The sequence below is a fragment of the Ictalurus furcatus genome, chromosome 9 (genome assembly GCF_023375685.1).
Source record: "Ictalurus furcatus strain D&B chromosome 9, Billie_1.0, whole genome shotgun sequence".
Classification (NCBI taxonomy): Eukaryota; Metazoa; Chordata; class Actinopteri; order Siluriformes; family Ictaluridae; genus Ictalurus; species Ictalurus furcatus.
Window position 1 is genome coordinate 11,641,042 of NC_071263.1, and position 17,549 is coordinate 11,658,590.

General features: G+C 36.5%; 1 protein-coding gene across 1 annotated transcript in view; it reads left to right on the plus strand.

Moving 5' to 3' along the window:
• The first annotated feature begins 2,622 nt into the window (after nucleotides 1-2,622).
• Nucleotides 2,623-17,549, plus strand: part of sh3yl1 (SH3 and SYLF domain containing 1) — a 42,798-nt gene continuing 27,871 nt past the window's right edge. Inside the window, exon 1 of the mRNA XM_053632058.1 lies at nucleotides 2,623-2,786. Coding sequence (XP_053488033.1) covers nucleotide 2,786 — 1 coding nt within the window. The 5' untranslated portion in view covers nucleotides 2,623-2,785. The remainder of the gene's footprint in view (nucleotides 2,787-17,549) is intronic.

Genomic DNA, 17,549 nt, shown 5'->3' on the forward strand with positions numbered 1-17,549 from the left:
AGATGTTCTAAGTTCAATTGATTTCATTTTTATAAATTCCATTTTCTGAATGCCTTTTTCCACTCTATTTTGGAAGAAACACTTGTAACAAATTCCATATATTCAACATACAGTATGACAAATTCACATAACACAAATCAGTAACCGGTTGCCTTGATTGTCCCTTTTCTGTGACAAAATACAATCTGATTCACTTAAAGAAATACATTACATTTTACACGCCAATCAAGGCTATTTCTTTTCTTTCTTTTTCAACAACCAGGCAACCAACATCGAAATGTAAAACGGTTGGTTGAGAGCTGAAACTTAAGACATACACATACACACACACACAAGATTTGTTATTTTTACACACTTAGAGGACAGGTTTATCTTGAGATGCCAAAAACAGGGATTCCTGTCAAGGCACCAGTACATTTTTCTCAGTGTTCTCAGTTGACCACATTGACGTAACCTCAGACAATAAAGAGATTAAAATAAAACCTGACATCTCTCAGAGAATGATTTGAGATTTCTTAATACGCTTCAAGACGTTGGCCTGAATACACGCATGCTGGAAACCCATAATGCCCCCTAGTGGATTAGTGAAACGCAGCCATATGAAAGATAACAGCAAAATCAAGCCAACAGTACTGACATAATTTAGGCCATTATAGAAGGTCATGTTAAATTAGAGAGTGACCTTTAACTGCCGGTTATCTTTATCAACTCACCACTAATTTGGTTATCATTGCTTCGCTTTCTAATTATGAATAAAGCTGTGAAGTATTTAATAAAAAATGAGATGAATATTCTTGATCTCGTTTCTACTGTACATGGGTGCTTGTCTGTTTAAAAGTGTTTATGTTTGGGTAAATGAATGATCTAGGATGCATTTTCTGCATTTTCTTTCTTCCATTTTCTTCATTTCAGACTACAGTTGTTCACTGCAGCGACTTTATAGGAACACTGAATTGATAAAGAATTAGACCTAATCTCGTTTCAAAACAAATCTAAGTGGAACATAGCCTGTTCAGTGGCAATCTGATTAATAAAAGCAAAGCACATTGCTATCAGTGTCTAGGCATCTGAGACAGGCTACACTGGATCATCCTCTCGAGCCTTACTCATGAGGACCAGTCCTTAGCTTGGACCTGGTCCCTGACCATGATGTGTTGCTAATAAACATACACTGAAATGAATGTTAGATTCAAATTTATATTAAAAATAATGTCCACATTATACATTTTCATAATAGCCTACAATACAACATGCTATGTTGAATCTATCCTTTATTGTACACTACAGTACAATGTAGTTTCTGCTTAGATAACTAAGCTCTTTTTTTTTATTTAGATAACTAGCTCTGAGTGGCTCTTTGTTTATATTTTTGTTTATAATAGTTGCCCACTTGTCACTAAGCAATAGGCATCTTGAACTACTGACAGTAGGAAACACATGATGTGTACTCTAAAAAAAAGTAATGTTATAAAAGGAAGGAACACAAATCAGTCATGTTTTTGTATTTGGGGAAACATCATGCTTCATCATGCTTCATAGTTAGGTAAAGATGCTCAAACACAAGTCCTTTTAATTCACTAAACAATGTGCTGATTATCCCAGTATAGTAGAGAGTGAGAGGAATGTTTTGATGCCCGAAAGACTGTAGTGCTCTTTTGCAAAAGTTCAACCATCATGTAAGATTAAGAACTGGAAACATTCTCAGTTCAATCTGACTGGGATTGAAAAATTAAAAAAGAAAATTTAAAAAAGTGAAAATAATTTATTTACTCCACAGATTTTTTTTTTTTAAAGAGTAGAATACCTTTCTATGTCCAACTCACTTCTACAGACTTGCTTAATCTGCATTCATTTTATTTTTAAAAATCGTTTTGTGTTGCTCTCCCATTAGATCTATAGAGCTGTAACCCAATATATAATAAGTAATAAAAATATAAATAACAATAATTATATAGTAGTAGCAGTATCATTATTATTATTATTATTATTATTATTATTAGTAGTAGTAGTAGTAGTAGTAGTAGTAGTAGTAGTAGTATCTAACACCATGTTTACATTTGTTTCCTGTAACCACAAACCAAGAAATTAACTAACTATATATATATATATATATATATATATATATATATATATATATATATATATATATATATATATATATAAAATACATTACATTCACATACATTCACTAACAGAAATGAGCTGGTATAGTTTTCACATACATTCACTAACAGAAATGAGCTGGTATAGTTTTCATTATTGGTATTAAATTAGCAATAAATTATGTAGTTATATGCTATCTAAAACATTGTCGTCTTGTATTGAGCTTAGCACCATTTCAGCGAGGTCTCGCCTCTGCGCTGCTGCTGCTTCCATAGCAACGCGCTCGGGGTCCTCATTCAGCCGACGTCATTTTTTCGGCCTTGTCCAAACTGTGCCTGATCCAAAACTGTGAACGTTGTACATTATAGTATGTTCTCTGCCGCAAAAAAATAAAAAATAAAAAAATAAAACAAACAAAAAAACAAAACAAAAAAAAAAAACAAATGTTGAATGCATACATTTAATTAGGCTTTTTGAAGATTTTTAGGGAAATATATATATTTTTTTCCATAGTGTAATGTGACTTGGGTCCTTTAAAGCCAGGGCAGCAGGCTTGACAGGTGTATCGGAAGTAAAGACGGTGCATAGATAAAGCTGGTTTACCTGCGCCAGGTGAGCGACGTCAAAATTCTGGAACTGAGCTCCTCGAAGCCTCGCAAGACAAAGTCCACTTTTGGTAAAAAGTAAGTACAAAGGAAAGTTTTTCCTCCTTCATTATAGTCTCCCGACACGCAGTACAGACAATGTACGCTCGCTTGACGTTTCAAATGGTAGTAGACTGTCCTTCGTGTAGCCTAAGAAACATATGTTCCCATCAAACTGAACTGAACTGAACTGAACTGAACTGGACGTTATGAAGCAGCATTAGTGCTAACATGGAGGAATAACGCCACGTTTCTAAAATACTCACGGCACAATCATATAGTTAATAGCTACGCAAAATACAAACCCTTAATTGCATTTTGCTCGACATTTTTGTGTGTTTGTTTGTTTGTTTGTTTGTTTGTTTGTTGGTTGGTTTTTAACGTTTATAACGTTTTACAAATACAGCAAGGGATGCTTTAAAAGAGAGAGCGCGAGGAAAAATAAATACAAAAGATAGAAATATACAAGAGGTTATATAAAATAAAAACATCAACATGTTTAGATACATGCTTTCCTATTTTTCAGAGTTTATATTGTTTTTAGGATTTGCTGAACTTCTGTCTTCAAAATATATATATATATATATATATATATATATATATAAAAAACCCCCAAAGCTTTATTTTCTGTGTTTACATTTATGTATACCAAACTTAGCTGGAAGTAGCTGTTGTATATCTGTTTTCTTGTGTAATCAGATGTCTGATACATGATGGTAGCTAATACACTCACAAAAAGTTGCTAGATTTTAAAACTTCTAGATCAGAAGCTGTCGTATTGCCTAATTTGTATATTTATTGGAGCTTCACGATCATTTGCATATTAAAACGTGTTACATGAAGAAAGATTTCCTGAATACACTTGAATAAAGGGCATATTATTCCAAAAGGCCTGGTCTTTGTCTATATGCAAAAAGTCAGTAGTTTGAAATCTGTGCCATTCGTAGATGATTTTCCTTACAGTGGATTGTTGTATTTCAAATAACTTGGAGATCTTTTTAAATCCCTTGCCGGACTCATAGGCATCCACAACCTTTTTTCTGAAGGACTTCTATAGCTCTCTAGATCTTGGCATGATGACACCACACACCTCAATAGCAAAGGGAACACCAGGCACTAGATATGAGAGGGGTATAAATAAGACAGGTTCTACCTGCACTTTCTAAGCAGGTCCTCATCACTGGCACCCAATCTTCAACACCTGCTATTTATTTTATGGATCTGTAGGTGTGATAAATGTAGGGGTGCACTTAATATTTCCATGTGAGTGATCCGTTTTTTGTTCATTTAAATCGTGAAAATTACTACAAAATGTCTTTTTGTGTCATTTGATAGTGTATTAACTTCATTAATAGGCACTGTTTCAAAGGATCAAATGTTTGCTTTCCAAATATGGGGGGGGGGGAACTCAACAATTTCCATGGTGTGTAATGATCTTTTCACATGACTGTGTGTGTGTGTGTGTGTGTGTGTGTGTGTGTGTACACACACAGTGGGGGTAAATAAGTATTGGATAAGTCAACCTTTTTTTTTTTTTTTTTTTCTTCAGTAAATATATTTACAATGAGGCTATTCACATATTACTCAAGAAAGGCTTCTCGTTACCAAGATGTAACACAAGAAACATCTCATGATGGGTAAAAGCAAAGAGCTCTTCCAAGACTTTCACAACCTTATTGTTGCAAAACATATTGATGGGATCGGATACTGACATATTAAAAAAACTTCCAAATCCTCCAGTAAGCACCGTTGGGTCCATAATATGCAAGTGGAAGCAACATCACTCTGTCATCAATCGGCCTCACAAGGTTTCTGAGCAGGGAGTCAGAAGAATAGTCAGAAGAGTAGACCTAGAGCCAGAGACCACTCAAAGAACTCCAGAAACACTTTGAGGCAGGATATACCATTGTCACAGAGAAAATAATAGGTAATGCACTCCACTGCTCATGCTCACCCTGCAAGACTCCATTACTAAAGAAAAGGCATATCGAAGCTCCTTTAACGTTTGCTACAACTCATTTGGACAAGCCTATGAAATACTGGGAGAGTGTAGTCTGGTCAGACGAGAGCAAAATTGAACTTTTTGGCTGTTATACTGCACACCATGTTTGGAGATGAAATGGCACTACACATCACCCTAAAAACATTATACCAACAGTGAAGTTTGGAGGTGGAAACATCATGGTGTGGGGCTGTTTTTCATCACATGGTACTGGCAGACTTCATATAATTGAAGGAATCATGAATGGAGCCCTTTACTGGGAAATTTTTGAGAAGAATCTGCTGCCATCCACCAGGATGATGCTGAGACGTGGGTGGACCTTCCAGCAGGACAACGATCCAAAGCATACAGCAAACTCTTAATTGGGTTTCAGAGAAAAAAAACAAGGTGTTTGAATGGTCCAGTCAATCACCTGACTTGAATCCAATTGAACAAGATTTAAAAACAGTATGTTTAGAAGAATGGGCCAAAATCCCACCTGAATACTGCGGCCGATTAATTTCTTCATACTGGAAGCATCTTGAAGCGGTCATTACAAACAAAGGCTGCGCCTCTAATTATTAAGTCAATTTCTTAGCGTGTTCAATACTTTTTCTTGTCTCGTTCCACTTTATTACACAACTTTATTTATGGACTTTAATGTTGTGAATTCTTTAAATTTCCGTATTGTCTTAGTACTGATGTGTGGTGAACATTTTCATGTGAATAACCTCATTGGAAATATTTACTGAAAAAATGTTAAAGCGTCCAATACTTATTTCCTCCACTGTGTATGTATGTGTATAATTATATAATGTATATGTATAATATATATATATATATATATATATATAAAAAACCAGGAGACTTCCCATTGGACTGGTGGCACAATAAATTTAATGTGTATGTTATTACTTGCTATTTTTTTGCGTACATTATTTAATTTATGTTGTAGATGGTGCCTTCTGTGCAGCATCTTTGAAAATAAATAGTCATAAGAATTTAAACTGTGGATTTGTCATTGTGGACATCCTAAGTGTCTGTGTGGGCTGCTCAGATGACATTCCCGGGCTGAAAGACGGTCCCACTCCGGCCCTGCTCCTAAGTGAGCGTAAACTGTCGCGTAAGAAGACTAAGTAATGTAAACCTCGTTTGATCGGCTTCAGATCATAGAAATTGCAATGACGAACTGCACTTTTTAATATATGCATTACACTGTCACATTTAAATACCTTGTGTATTTTTTTTAGTTGCACAAACAAATTTAATGAAACTTTAGTGAAACCCAGTCATTTCATATTTTTGGCATTAACTAAAGAAATATTAAATCTACAAAAAAATAAAGAAAGCAAGCCAACATAAATCCATAAGCTAAGACAAATAGGTTCAGTTTGGCTCATACAAACATTTTTTCAGAAGCCTTTATTTGTCACACACAGTATACATTACAGCACAGTGAAATTCTTTCCTAAAATATTGCAGCTTGTTAGGAAGCAATATAGTAATAAAGCATTACACAGGATATTTTACATTTTGGGTTTGGACTGGTTTTGGGTATAATTTTATTGACTTGCTTGTGTCTGGCAAGTGTAGACACTGGAGCAGGCGACTTTGCATATAAATGCAAGCAAAAATAGGTCATTGGCTACTGTGCCTTTAATAAGGGCCATGACTAAAACTGGTGTTTTTTCATGGGTACAGTTTCAGACAAGGCGTTAGTGTTCACCATGGAAATTTAAAACGCTTAAATAAATCTAGATGTTCAAACTTCATTTATCGTTTTTACCTGTATGAGCCATTCCATGGGCCAGCTATTCATCACTAGGTGGTAGAGCGGGTTGTCCACTTATGTTTGGCTGTTCAATTCCCGGTCCACATGACTCCACATGCCGAAGTGTCCTTGGGCAAGACACTGAATCCCAAGTTGCTCCCGAAGGCAAGCTAGCGCCTTGCATGGCAGCACTGCTACCATTGGTGTGTGAGTGTGCGTGGGTGAATGAGAACCAGTGTAAAGCGCTTTGGAACCACTAGTGTTAAAAAAAAAATAAAAAGCGCTATATAAGTGCAGACCATTTACCATAAACTGTAAAGTTATAAGTAACACCACTGATACTCTGATTTCTGTCCTCTGCTTGATGTCCTTTTATAACGCTAAAGCTACAGGGTACAGGATTTTGTGGTTAAAAATGAAAGCAAACACATTGTGTCAGATGGAAGAAATATACTCTAATGTTCCTGAGCTGCTGTGAGTCATGCTGGGAATCCTGTCAAAGTAATTCACAGTAATTCAGTCAGACCTGTCGGGTTCGAATTAGTGGGAAATTTTCTAACACGCATGCCATATACTAGCTCAGATATGTCCCCAGTCATTGTGCCTGAAACAAGAATAGCCATAGACCTACCGTGAAATTTCTGGCCTGACTTAACACCAAGTCGCAGGGATCGCAGCAGAGAAGCCCTTTTCCCCTTTGATTGTCTTTGGGCAAGATATAACAATAATCGGCCTTATAGACAGCTAGTATGCTTACACTGCTGACCTGCACAAGCAGCACCTTAACACTTCATAACATAGAGAGGCATTTCTCTTTTGACAAGGCCTTGTGTTTTATTTAACTGCCTAGCGTTTCCTGTATTGTGCTTTAATCTCACAGAACAACACTGTTAACCTGAGATACTGTCTGCTTGGGTCAGTAATTCATGAAGTCATAACAAAACATGGGCAGCTTAGCGGTGCCTCACAGGTCCTGGGTTTGATTCTAGGGCTGGGTGATATGACAAAAGTATCATATCATGATACTTGAGGATATTTATACAGTACACAATGTGCATCACAATATATAATTTAGCTAACAAACTGTCTGCAAAAGAGTAGTAAAATAAACAAAAAAAAAGTTTAACTTATTTATTCATTTATTTAATTTTTTTTAAACCAACAGTTAAAAGTTAAACAATTGTTTCCTCTGTATTTGGGTTTTCCCCAGGTTCTCTAGTTTCCTCCCATTGTCTGAAAACATGCACATGATTGGCTATTCTAAATTGCTCCTAGGTGTGAATGAGTGTGCTAATGTTTGTGCATGGCATTGTGTCCCGTTTGGGGTGCCAGGTGTCTGGGAGGTGTATGACGACCTGCAAAGTGGAGTGACAGGAATGTCAGAAAAAAAACAAAATATGCCCACATGCTGTGTTATACAGAAAAGACTGATTGCATTGTTTAAATTTACAAATTTCACAAATTCAAGTATTTTTGTTCTAGGCCACACACCCTTGTTTTCCTTCTCCTGCTTGGAGAAGTCATCTCTGCTTTTCTGGAAGTCAGGCTTGATGGTGTTTGCTCTCAAGTCTTGGTTTGAAGACAGATAGTGGCTTGTCAGGTCTAAGTGTTAAGTTTTTAAAGGTCCATTGTTTGCGTCAAAGGATGTCTGACAGTACACAGTAATTCAATTTCACAAGTAAAATAAGTTTGGCTTAATTCTTAATTAATTTGAGTCATTTAATTCATTAAGTTTCCACATGCGTGTGTATGTATGTGTATGTGTGAGATATATATATATATATATATATATATATATATATATATATATATATATATAAATAAATATAAATAATATAAAAAAAATATTTGGAGTGAACTATGTGGGGGGGCTGGTGACGTCACTGTCAAATGTCTAATACTTTAAAAATGAAAGCAACACAAATGAAACTTTTCTCGGCACAAACCAGCCCAAACGGAGCACAAACAATTGAGACTATTTGTGGTGAATTTGGAGCGTGTGGGGTGGCTGAGTGACCCCAGAATGACCTATAAATATTCTTCTAATATCTCCAGAACCGAAGCAGCACAAACAAAAAATTTTTATGGCACAAACGATTGAGACTATTTTGCCGACGTTTTGCGTTTGGTGGGGGGCCAACTTCACGCAGGTTAACTGAAAGTGTGCCAATAATTGTTCCACACCTATATTTAACTTTTTTTTTTTAAATAAACCTGTTGTGTTTGTGAATTTTTTTTTTTTTTTTTTTTTTTTTTTTTTTGAACAAAAGATGAAAAGGTTACACAATAGACAATTTTTTCACAGCCTTTGCTCATATATACCAAGGGTGTCAATATTAGGAGGGCACTGTACTTCTGATCACCATTATTAAAATTTCTTCTTAGTCTTCTTCTTCGTCTTATTTTATTTTTTTTATTCATATTATGTGTTCTCTTTAACAAAGCAGTTATCACTGTTGAAACAGACACCTTACATCCATGCAGGTTTTGAAAATGATGATAAGAAAAAGAAACCGTGCTCTAAAATAAATGACATTTTTACTGATTTATTAAATGTTAAAGAATTCGATGTAAGTAACTAAGAGCTTCTTTTTGATAGGCTTGCAACATAATGATGCGTGATAAATGGTTAGTTGTGGTGTCTCTTAAATAGCTCAATAATAGATTTGGTCACTTAGTAATATTCTGTTCAGTTACACTGCATGTGAGAATGCAACTTTAAATTAAAGTCATTTGGAGCTTATCTCTTCCTGATTACGTTTGGTAGTGATCATTCTAAAGTTTAGTCGATGAAGTTGTTTGTCTGACACATTAACTAGCCCTCACTACTGTGATCACTCAGAATTCACCTTCTTGAATTAATTCTATGTCAAATTTTAAATCGGCTCTGATCACAGCAGATGTTTTCGCTTTCTCTCGCTGGGTGGAAGCTGCATTTGTAATCTGTCATTATCTCTGGTAAATATGAATTAAGAAATAATTACGTTGTCGCAAGCTTTTGCGTTTTACATTCTACTTCTGTTTTGCTTTGTGAGTCACTTATTCACTAATTACAGGCTAATATATCATGTAAATCTGCATAAGCAGCAATTACTGGTACAGTAGTAATCATAAAAATTATATTCTCATTCTTATTCCTTTTATTATGATTGCATTTGTTAATCTACCCCCACTGGGAAGTCCAGTCTGACGGGGGGATTTGGGTGATATGAATTGATGCATGGAACAGCATACAACATATTACTTCCAGGGAGCTGGAAGACATTTTCTGGAGGCATCATGAGCGGCTTAGGAGTGCAACTTCATAGCCATGTGTGGTATAGCAATTGAAACCTAGTTAGAAATTGATAACAGTTGTTAAAGGTGAATCTGTAGCGGTAAATGCTATGATCATTGTTTTAAATGGCCCTTTGAAAGCATATGTACAACAATATAAATGCACTTTTTTAATACATCCATAAAATGTTCAGACATCTTTGCAAGCCCTTGCTAACATGCTGGTCCTATTAAAGTGGACAATGAGTGTATATTTTAGTACATGCCAAAAGCTTTAATGTTCACATCAAACATCAGAATGGGGAACAATGTGATCTCACTGATGTTGACCGTGGCATGGTTGTTGGTGCCAGATTGGCTGGTTTGAGTATTTCAGAAATGATGATCTGAGATCTTCATGCTCAGTAGTTCACAGAATATTGCAAAAAAAAAAACAAAACAATAAAACATCCAGTGAGCAGCACTTGTTGTTGATGAGAGAGAGGTCAAAAGAGAATGGCTGGACTGGTTTGATTTGCCAAGAAGAATACTACAACTAAAATAAACAATCTTTACAACTATGGTGAGACAAATGACAACAGTTGAAGGCCACATCTACTCCACAGAGTCTACTCCTCTCCGGCAAGAACCGTGTACAGTGGGCACAAGTTCCCTGAAACTGGACAGAAGATTGGAAAAAGACTGGGTGATTGATTTCCTCCCAGTTTTTAACCATCTAGTTTCAGTGATCCTGCATGATTTTATGGATTGTGCTGCTGCCCCTTGATTGGCCGATTGGATATTTTTTCATGAATATACAGGTCTTCCTAATGTGGATGCTGTGTGTATACTGTATTATTATATACAGTAGGGATGTAACGATACCAAAAATCTAGTAGTCGGTACTGATAACACCAAAAGTATACAATACTCGATACCAAAGTCGATACCATGGTGTGGTTTAAAAAATAAATTAATAATGAAGAAAAAACAAAAAAAAAAACTCCTGGAGGACCTCCTCCTCTGGCTGATACTGACAAAGAGAGAGAGAGAGAGAGAGGGATATTTTAGTCATCAAACACTCTGACAATAACTAATAAAACAGTGCTATGTGCTAATAACAAGTGCTAAGGTGCACTCCTAAATGCACGTGCATGCGCACACACACACGCGCACACACACACACACACACACACACACCCCTTATACTCTGAATGCAAGCATTAGTTTAAATTCACTGATGTGGTGGCAGGTCACAAAGATTTATTAAAAGCAGGAACATGTGAATAATTATTAGTGACATTAGGCTACATTTAGCTGACAGGACACGAGCTGAATGGCGATGCATGGTGGCCCATTCGGAGGTAGTTTATAACACTGCAATGCGTTAGCATCGTTAACAAATAACTGGATAACACAAACATTACATGGAGCATGTCGTTAGCTGGTTTCATGGCCACAATGCCAGCTGCCTCAAACAAACATAATATAGGGACCGTCTTTCAGGTGCTTCACCAAATTTCAAGTGTTTCCTCGCTTTGTTTGAAATGAACGATGGCAACCAATGCTACCTTTCCTCTCAACGAGTCGGGGCGGAACTAAAATTGTCGCTGTCTTCTGTAGTTTTTCCCCTGTGCTTGTAGGCGTTCTTCTTCTTTACCACTTGTGGACCGACTAAAACACTTGCGCCTATTTGCTGCCCCCATCAGTTCCGGAAGAATTGCAACCCCGGTACCTTCATTATCAAAGGTATCTATGCTACTGCAGAAAAACAAGTACAGTCACATTTTAAGAATGTTGGTACCGACTTAGTACCAAAGTATCGGTTCTCGTGACATCCCTAATATACAGTACCCCAAGCAGGTATATGCAACTGAATATTAAGTGTTATTTGCTTTAAGGCTATCTATTCCAATAATTTTGCTCACCTAAAAATTGGGTGGTCTGCCACCAATGATGCCATGTGCTAAACCGTTTAACACATTTATGTGTAAATATAAGGAAAAAGATCAGAAATTTTGCTTTTATATCCTCTCATAATCGTCTCTCAAAACCACATGAGTATAGCAAAAACAAAAGAACTGCCCTTCCCATTCCAATACTTTTGTTGGGAACTGTAAACCGAATGCCCTTCCATCCTTATACCTATCAAATTTCAGTACGCTTGCCTAAGAAAGCTACTGTGATACTAAAAAGACCATTCTTTCCTTCTTGAACAAGTCATGCTTATTTTTGCATTTAAAAATACTTTAAGGGTGTGTGCTATTTTCGAAAGGAATTTGAGCCTTTGAGCACAGCAAACAAGAGGTTGTTGTGATAAATGAATAAACAGTTGAAAAAAGCCTGTTGCTTACAAGGTTTAGGTGTCAGCTGATGCCAGGATAGGAAACAGCGGTTATTACCACACAGGGAGTACATGAGGATATTCTGTGCAGCTTGGGTCAACATTCTCAAGAATATAACAGACTTGTTTAGTGATTTGCTTTCAATATTTAGCCAACTCTTATGCATATCCACACTGACTCTGTACCAACCTATACCATCCATGTAAGTGCACTTTGCTGTAGGTATACAATTATCTGGATATTTATTGCTGGTGTACAGTACATGGTAGTGGAATGATGGTGTATGGCACTGTATCAGAGACTGTATAAGAGAGGCTGTGTGTAATAAATCACTGGCAACCGACTGTATAATAATTATAACTGACATAACATGACTGGAAAAATACTTTCAAAACATCACAGGCAACTGAGGCAGGGTGTAACTGTAATGCACGTCATATACCATTACATAGTGGTATAACTATCTCAAAGATGTAATTGAGTAGTAAAAGATAAGAATTTGTGAACTAAGAGGTTTTAAATTCAAATCCTAGGACTGCTTGAGAGGTACACTCACCTTCCACTTTAGGAACATCTTTGAGACTTGCCAATGCTATGGGTTGCTAGAGAAAGAGACAAGACATGACCTTTGGCGCCTAGGTATGTGTGATTTGAATTTTCACTGTGGTTGGATAATCAGAACATGGAGTGTTAATACCTACTCTAGGCTGTATGCATGAAACTTAGGGTTCCATGTAGATGAAACACATCTACCATACACAAATTTAGTGCTGGCCAGCAGCTCTTTTCCAAAGATATAAATGGAAGGAGACTCCAAGTCTTAACATGTCAAATCTTAGACTGTATTCATTTTTCTATGTGTAATATAAACAGATCATTTAGTCTTGATTGGTATATTGTGGTAAAAATAATAATGTGATTGTCACTGGACTAAATGCTAATGTCATACCCTTTATGAAAGTATGAGTAGAATTCATGTCAGCAGCTATTTAACATGAATAGTTGCCAGGCTGAGTCAGGTGTTGAATGCAGCAGTGTATGCACAAAGTGAATTCCATTTAATTTACAGTGTGATGTGCATGAAATAATACTGATCTCAATATGTGCTTCAACATGATGCACTACAGTAGAAATATAACCAAATACATTATTCACATTGAACAGCTAGCATGTTCTAAATGACTACCAATACAGAGGGTTGGTTTTTTTTTTTTTTTTTTTTTAAATTAAAGAAAGCCTTCCAGTAAGAGACTTATCCAGACTTATCCTGCAACAAGAAAAGTGCAAATCAGCAGGAGGTTTTTACGTTCCTGAAGTATGATTCTCATTAAAAAAAAGATTGTTTATTGACATGAACATGCAACAATACAAGTACAAAAATAACTGCACATCTGTAGTTGAGACCAGAGACATGAGCAGGGGGTTGTTAATTCCATGCAATGCAGGCTCTCACTTTCTAACAAGTGTCCAATTATGAGACATCATTAGAGTTTAAGACCAAGTGAATTCTGTCTTTTTGTCTGTATGTACAGTCCCCTCCGAAACTGTTGGAATGGCAAGGCCAATTTATTTGTTTTGTTGTAGACTGTAGACATTTGGGTTTGAGATCAAAAGATGCGTTTAGAATTTCATCCTTTATTTCCTGGTATTTACGTGTAGATGTGTTAAACAACATCGAACATAGCACATTTTGTATCAGACCACCCAATGTGTAGGCGAGCAAACGTATTCGGTCGTGACTTGCAGGTGTTGGTTGTTTCCCAGGTGTGTCCCTTTACCCACATGTGTCCTGTTAGATTGATTGTTTAAACAACAAATAGCTCTGAACATCTATGCTTGGATTTAGCCTTTAGTTTTACCTGTGATGACTACATTTATTATTAAAAAGGATACGCCAACATGAAGATCAGAGAGCTGTCTAAGGCAAGCCATTTTGAAGCACAGAAGAGAGGGGAAAATAAATTTGGCATAGCCAATACAACAATTTGAAATGTCCTGAAAAAGAAAGAAACCACTGGTGTACTGTGCAACAGATACCGAATGGGTCAGCCAAGGAAAACAACAGCTGACGAATGAAAAATTGTGGGAGCTATGAAGAAAAACCCCAAAAAAGTGAGTGACCTTATCAAGAACCTCCACAGGGCAGAGGTGAAGGTATCTCGCAATCCACCATTTGAAGACTTTGAGAGCAGAAATATAAATGCCATACCACAAGATGCAAACCACTCATCAGCAGTAAGAATCAGAAAGCCAGATTGGAATTGGAATGGAACAAAAGTTCTGCAACCAATGTTGACTTCTACCAAAGTGTGGAGAAAGAAAAGATTTACTTGGGGTGCGGAACATAAAAGCTCATCTGTGGAACATGGTGTCGGTAGTGTCATGGCTTGGGTTTGCATGGCTGCTTCTGGAACAGGCGCACTAATCTTTATTGATGATGTAACTCATGATGGTAGCAGCAGAATGAATTCAGAAGATTACAGGAGCATTTTGTCAGCTAATTTGCATCACATGCAATTGCATCAAAATTATTCAGGAGGAACTTTATCATGCAGCAAGATCCAAAACCAGACCTTAACTTGATTGAGCATGCATTTCACCTCCTGAAGAGGGGACCCTAATTTCTCCCTCCAGTCTGTTCTAATCACTCTAATATTTTGAGATACTGGATTTTTGATTTCAAAACCCCAAAAAAGAAATATCTTTTGAAATATTTTGAATGCTTGAAATATTTCACTTTGTGTGAATCTAGAACATATGAAAGTTCCACTTTTTGAGTTAAATTACAGAAAGAAATGAACTTTTCCACGATATTAGAATGTTTTGAGATTCCCCTGTACTTCAAGATTTATCTGTTTTGTATACTTTTGCTTGCCTACAAATTGGGTGGGCTGACACACAAAGGCGCTCTTTATGTTGTTTAACACATCTAGATGTAAATTCCAGGAAGTAAAAGCTGAAACCCCCAACTCTGATCTTGTATTCATCTTTGGATCTCAAACCCAAATGTCTTTGGTGTATAGCAAAAGCAAGCAAATTAGCCTTGTCGTTCCAATAGCTTCAGAGGGGACTGTATAGGGTAATAAGTTTTTTTTTTTTTTTACTTAATTATTTTATTTAATACTAGAGCAAGTATCACACTAAATCAGTTAAAATGGTATGAACTTTACAATACTTTTGGGAATCTGGTTCTAGGCATAATTCAGTTAATATTTTTCCAATGCAGGGTAATGTTGAGCAAGCACAAAAATCCCTGTATATTGGAGTATATATATATATTTTTTTTTTTTTTTTTTTTTTTTTTGTTTAACCCCGACAAGTGAATGAATTCATTGCTTGTTCTTGTGATTCAGCCACAGAAAACATCCACAGTTAGCCACTGCTGTGACTTTTTCTTAAGGTCACAACCTCAGGTCAAATTTGATTTTAAACATGGAAGCCATGCTAAAAAAACTGTCATGTTTTTGGAGAGGAATGGACAGGATCATGGTGGGGAACTGGATGGTATGAGATGAGAACTTTACAATAGGGTATTTTTTTTATTGTTCCTTCTACCTGTAAATAGGAAGGTGAATTCAGGCCATTAAATGATATGGAAAGTGTGGGAGGCCAAGTTGTTGAATCATTTGTTCTTTATTAGGTAACAGTTGTAATACCTCCTGAAAATACAGATGAAATACTCAGCATGTGACTGTCTAACAGCTGTTTGATTGTATTCATTTAAAAAAACCTACTACTTAGTATAGTATTATACCACAGCACTCTTGAATCCTCAGTTCTGATTGGTCAGAAAGTGATTCTTTTTCTATAACAGCAAGGCGAATTACAGATTTATATTACTGTGCTTGTTTCAATACTTTATCATTTCAATGGTAACAGTTCATTCACAGGGACATGCATGGCGGACACAGCGCTTATACAGACTAAAAGAACTTTAAGTGCAATTAAGTTTTCTGTGACAAATTGTTTATTTAGCATTTTTGGAAGGACTCTCCAGTCTCAGTGCTTTGTAAGCTGTTCCTTTATGATTTCTGACATGGGACAGCCTTCATGGTGGAGGGCTTGGTAGTTTCTCAGTAATGGAACAAGCTACATGTTTTTGTCTTATTAACTTCATAAGAGGAAAAAAAAAGAGAAATTGGTGAGGGAACAGCTGTTTATCGCTGTGTAAGTAATAACAGGAAATATATTGTTCTGCTGATGCTTGACTTGTTAATTTTTGTTATTTTGGGAAGTTGCTGCTACATAAGTCTAAACAAAACCTGGATTTGCTATTACTGGAAGATAATTAGCTTTGGGGTTATCATGCTTTATTTCTTACTAGATAAATGCTTCCTAAACAAGAACAATGTTGTAACAATAGGTAATATAAGTGTTGTGACTGTGACAAACATGAAACACAAAAGAAGGATAATTTGAAAATCACTTGGCAAAAAAACAACTAACTTCTTTAGATTCAATTCAATTTTATTTATATAGCGCTTTTTACAATTGCCTTGTCTCAGAGCAGCTTTAGAGAAACATATATAAACACCGGATACAGATTTTAAATATGTGAATTTATCCCTAATGTGCGAGCTCTTGGCGAGGAAAAGTTCCCTAAGACGATATGAAAAAGAAACCTTGAGAGGAACCAGACTCAGAAGGGAACTCCTCCTCATCTGGGTAACAACGGATAGTGTGAGAGTAAAGGGAAGTTCATTATGGTTTTTATATGAAGTCTGTTTTGTTGAGCTGATCCACTGTTCCCTAAAGGAGACTTAAGTGCAAAAATGTATGTGGTAATTGCAGTCCTAAGGCCATAGCAGCAACTGTAGTCCCAGTGAACACACAACTATCCATGTGAAATTGAGGTCCAAAAACATTCCCATGGTACTTCCAGTAGCGCCACACTCAGCGATCTCAACAATATTCAGGCTTTACTGCTTGGGGCTGTCCTCAGCAGCAGAATGTAGCCTCCAGTTGATGAGAACTCCAAGAATTATGGCACCAGGATGGAACATTCAGGTCCGGAGAGCAGAAAGAGTCAGGATTACTGGCGTCTCAGGAGTATCATGTACAGCTTGATAGTAGGAGAGCGGGATAGGGAGGGAAAGAGAGGGAGAGACTGTTAGGTATGCTTATTGACCTAGTGTACAGTGTAAGAAGGTGTACTTTGTGTTTTTTTTTTTTTTGTTTTTTTTTTTTTAAAAAGGCTATGCATGGAAAGCTTGAGTAAACAAATGTTTTCAGCCTAGACTTAAATACTGAGACTCCTGTCTGAGTCCTGAACACTAATTCGGAGGCTGTCCCATAACTGTGGGGCTCTATAAGAGAAAACTCTTCCTCTTCCCTGCTGTAGTCTTCACTATTCGAGGTACCAACAAATAGCCTGAACCTTTTGATCGAAGTAGGCGTGGCGGGTTATAAAAGACCAAAAGTTCACTTAGAAACTGTGCCGTGAGTCCATT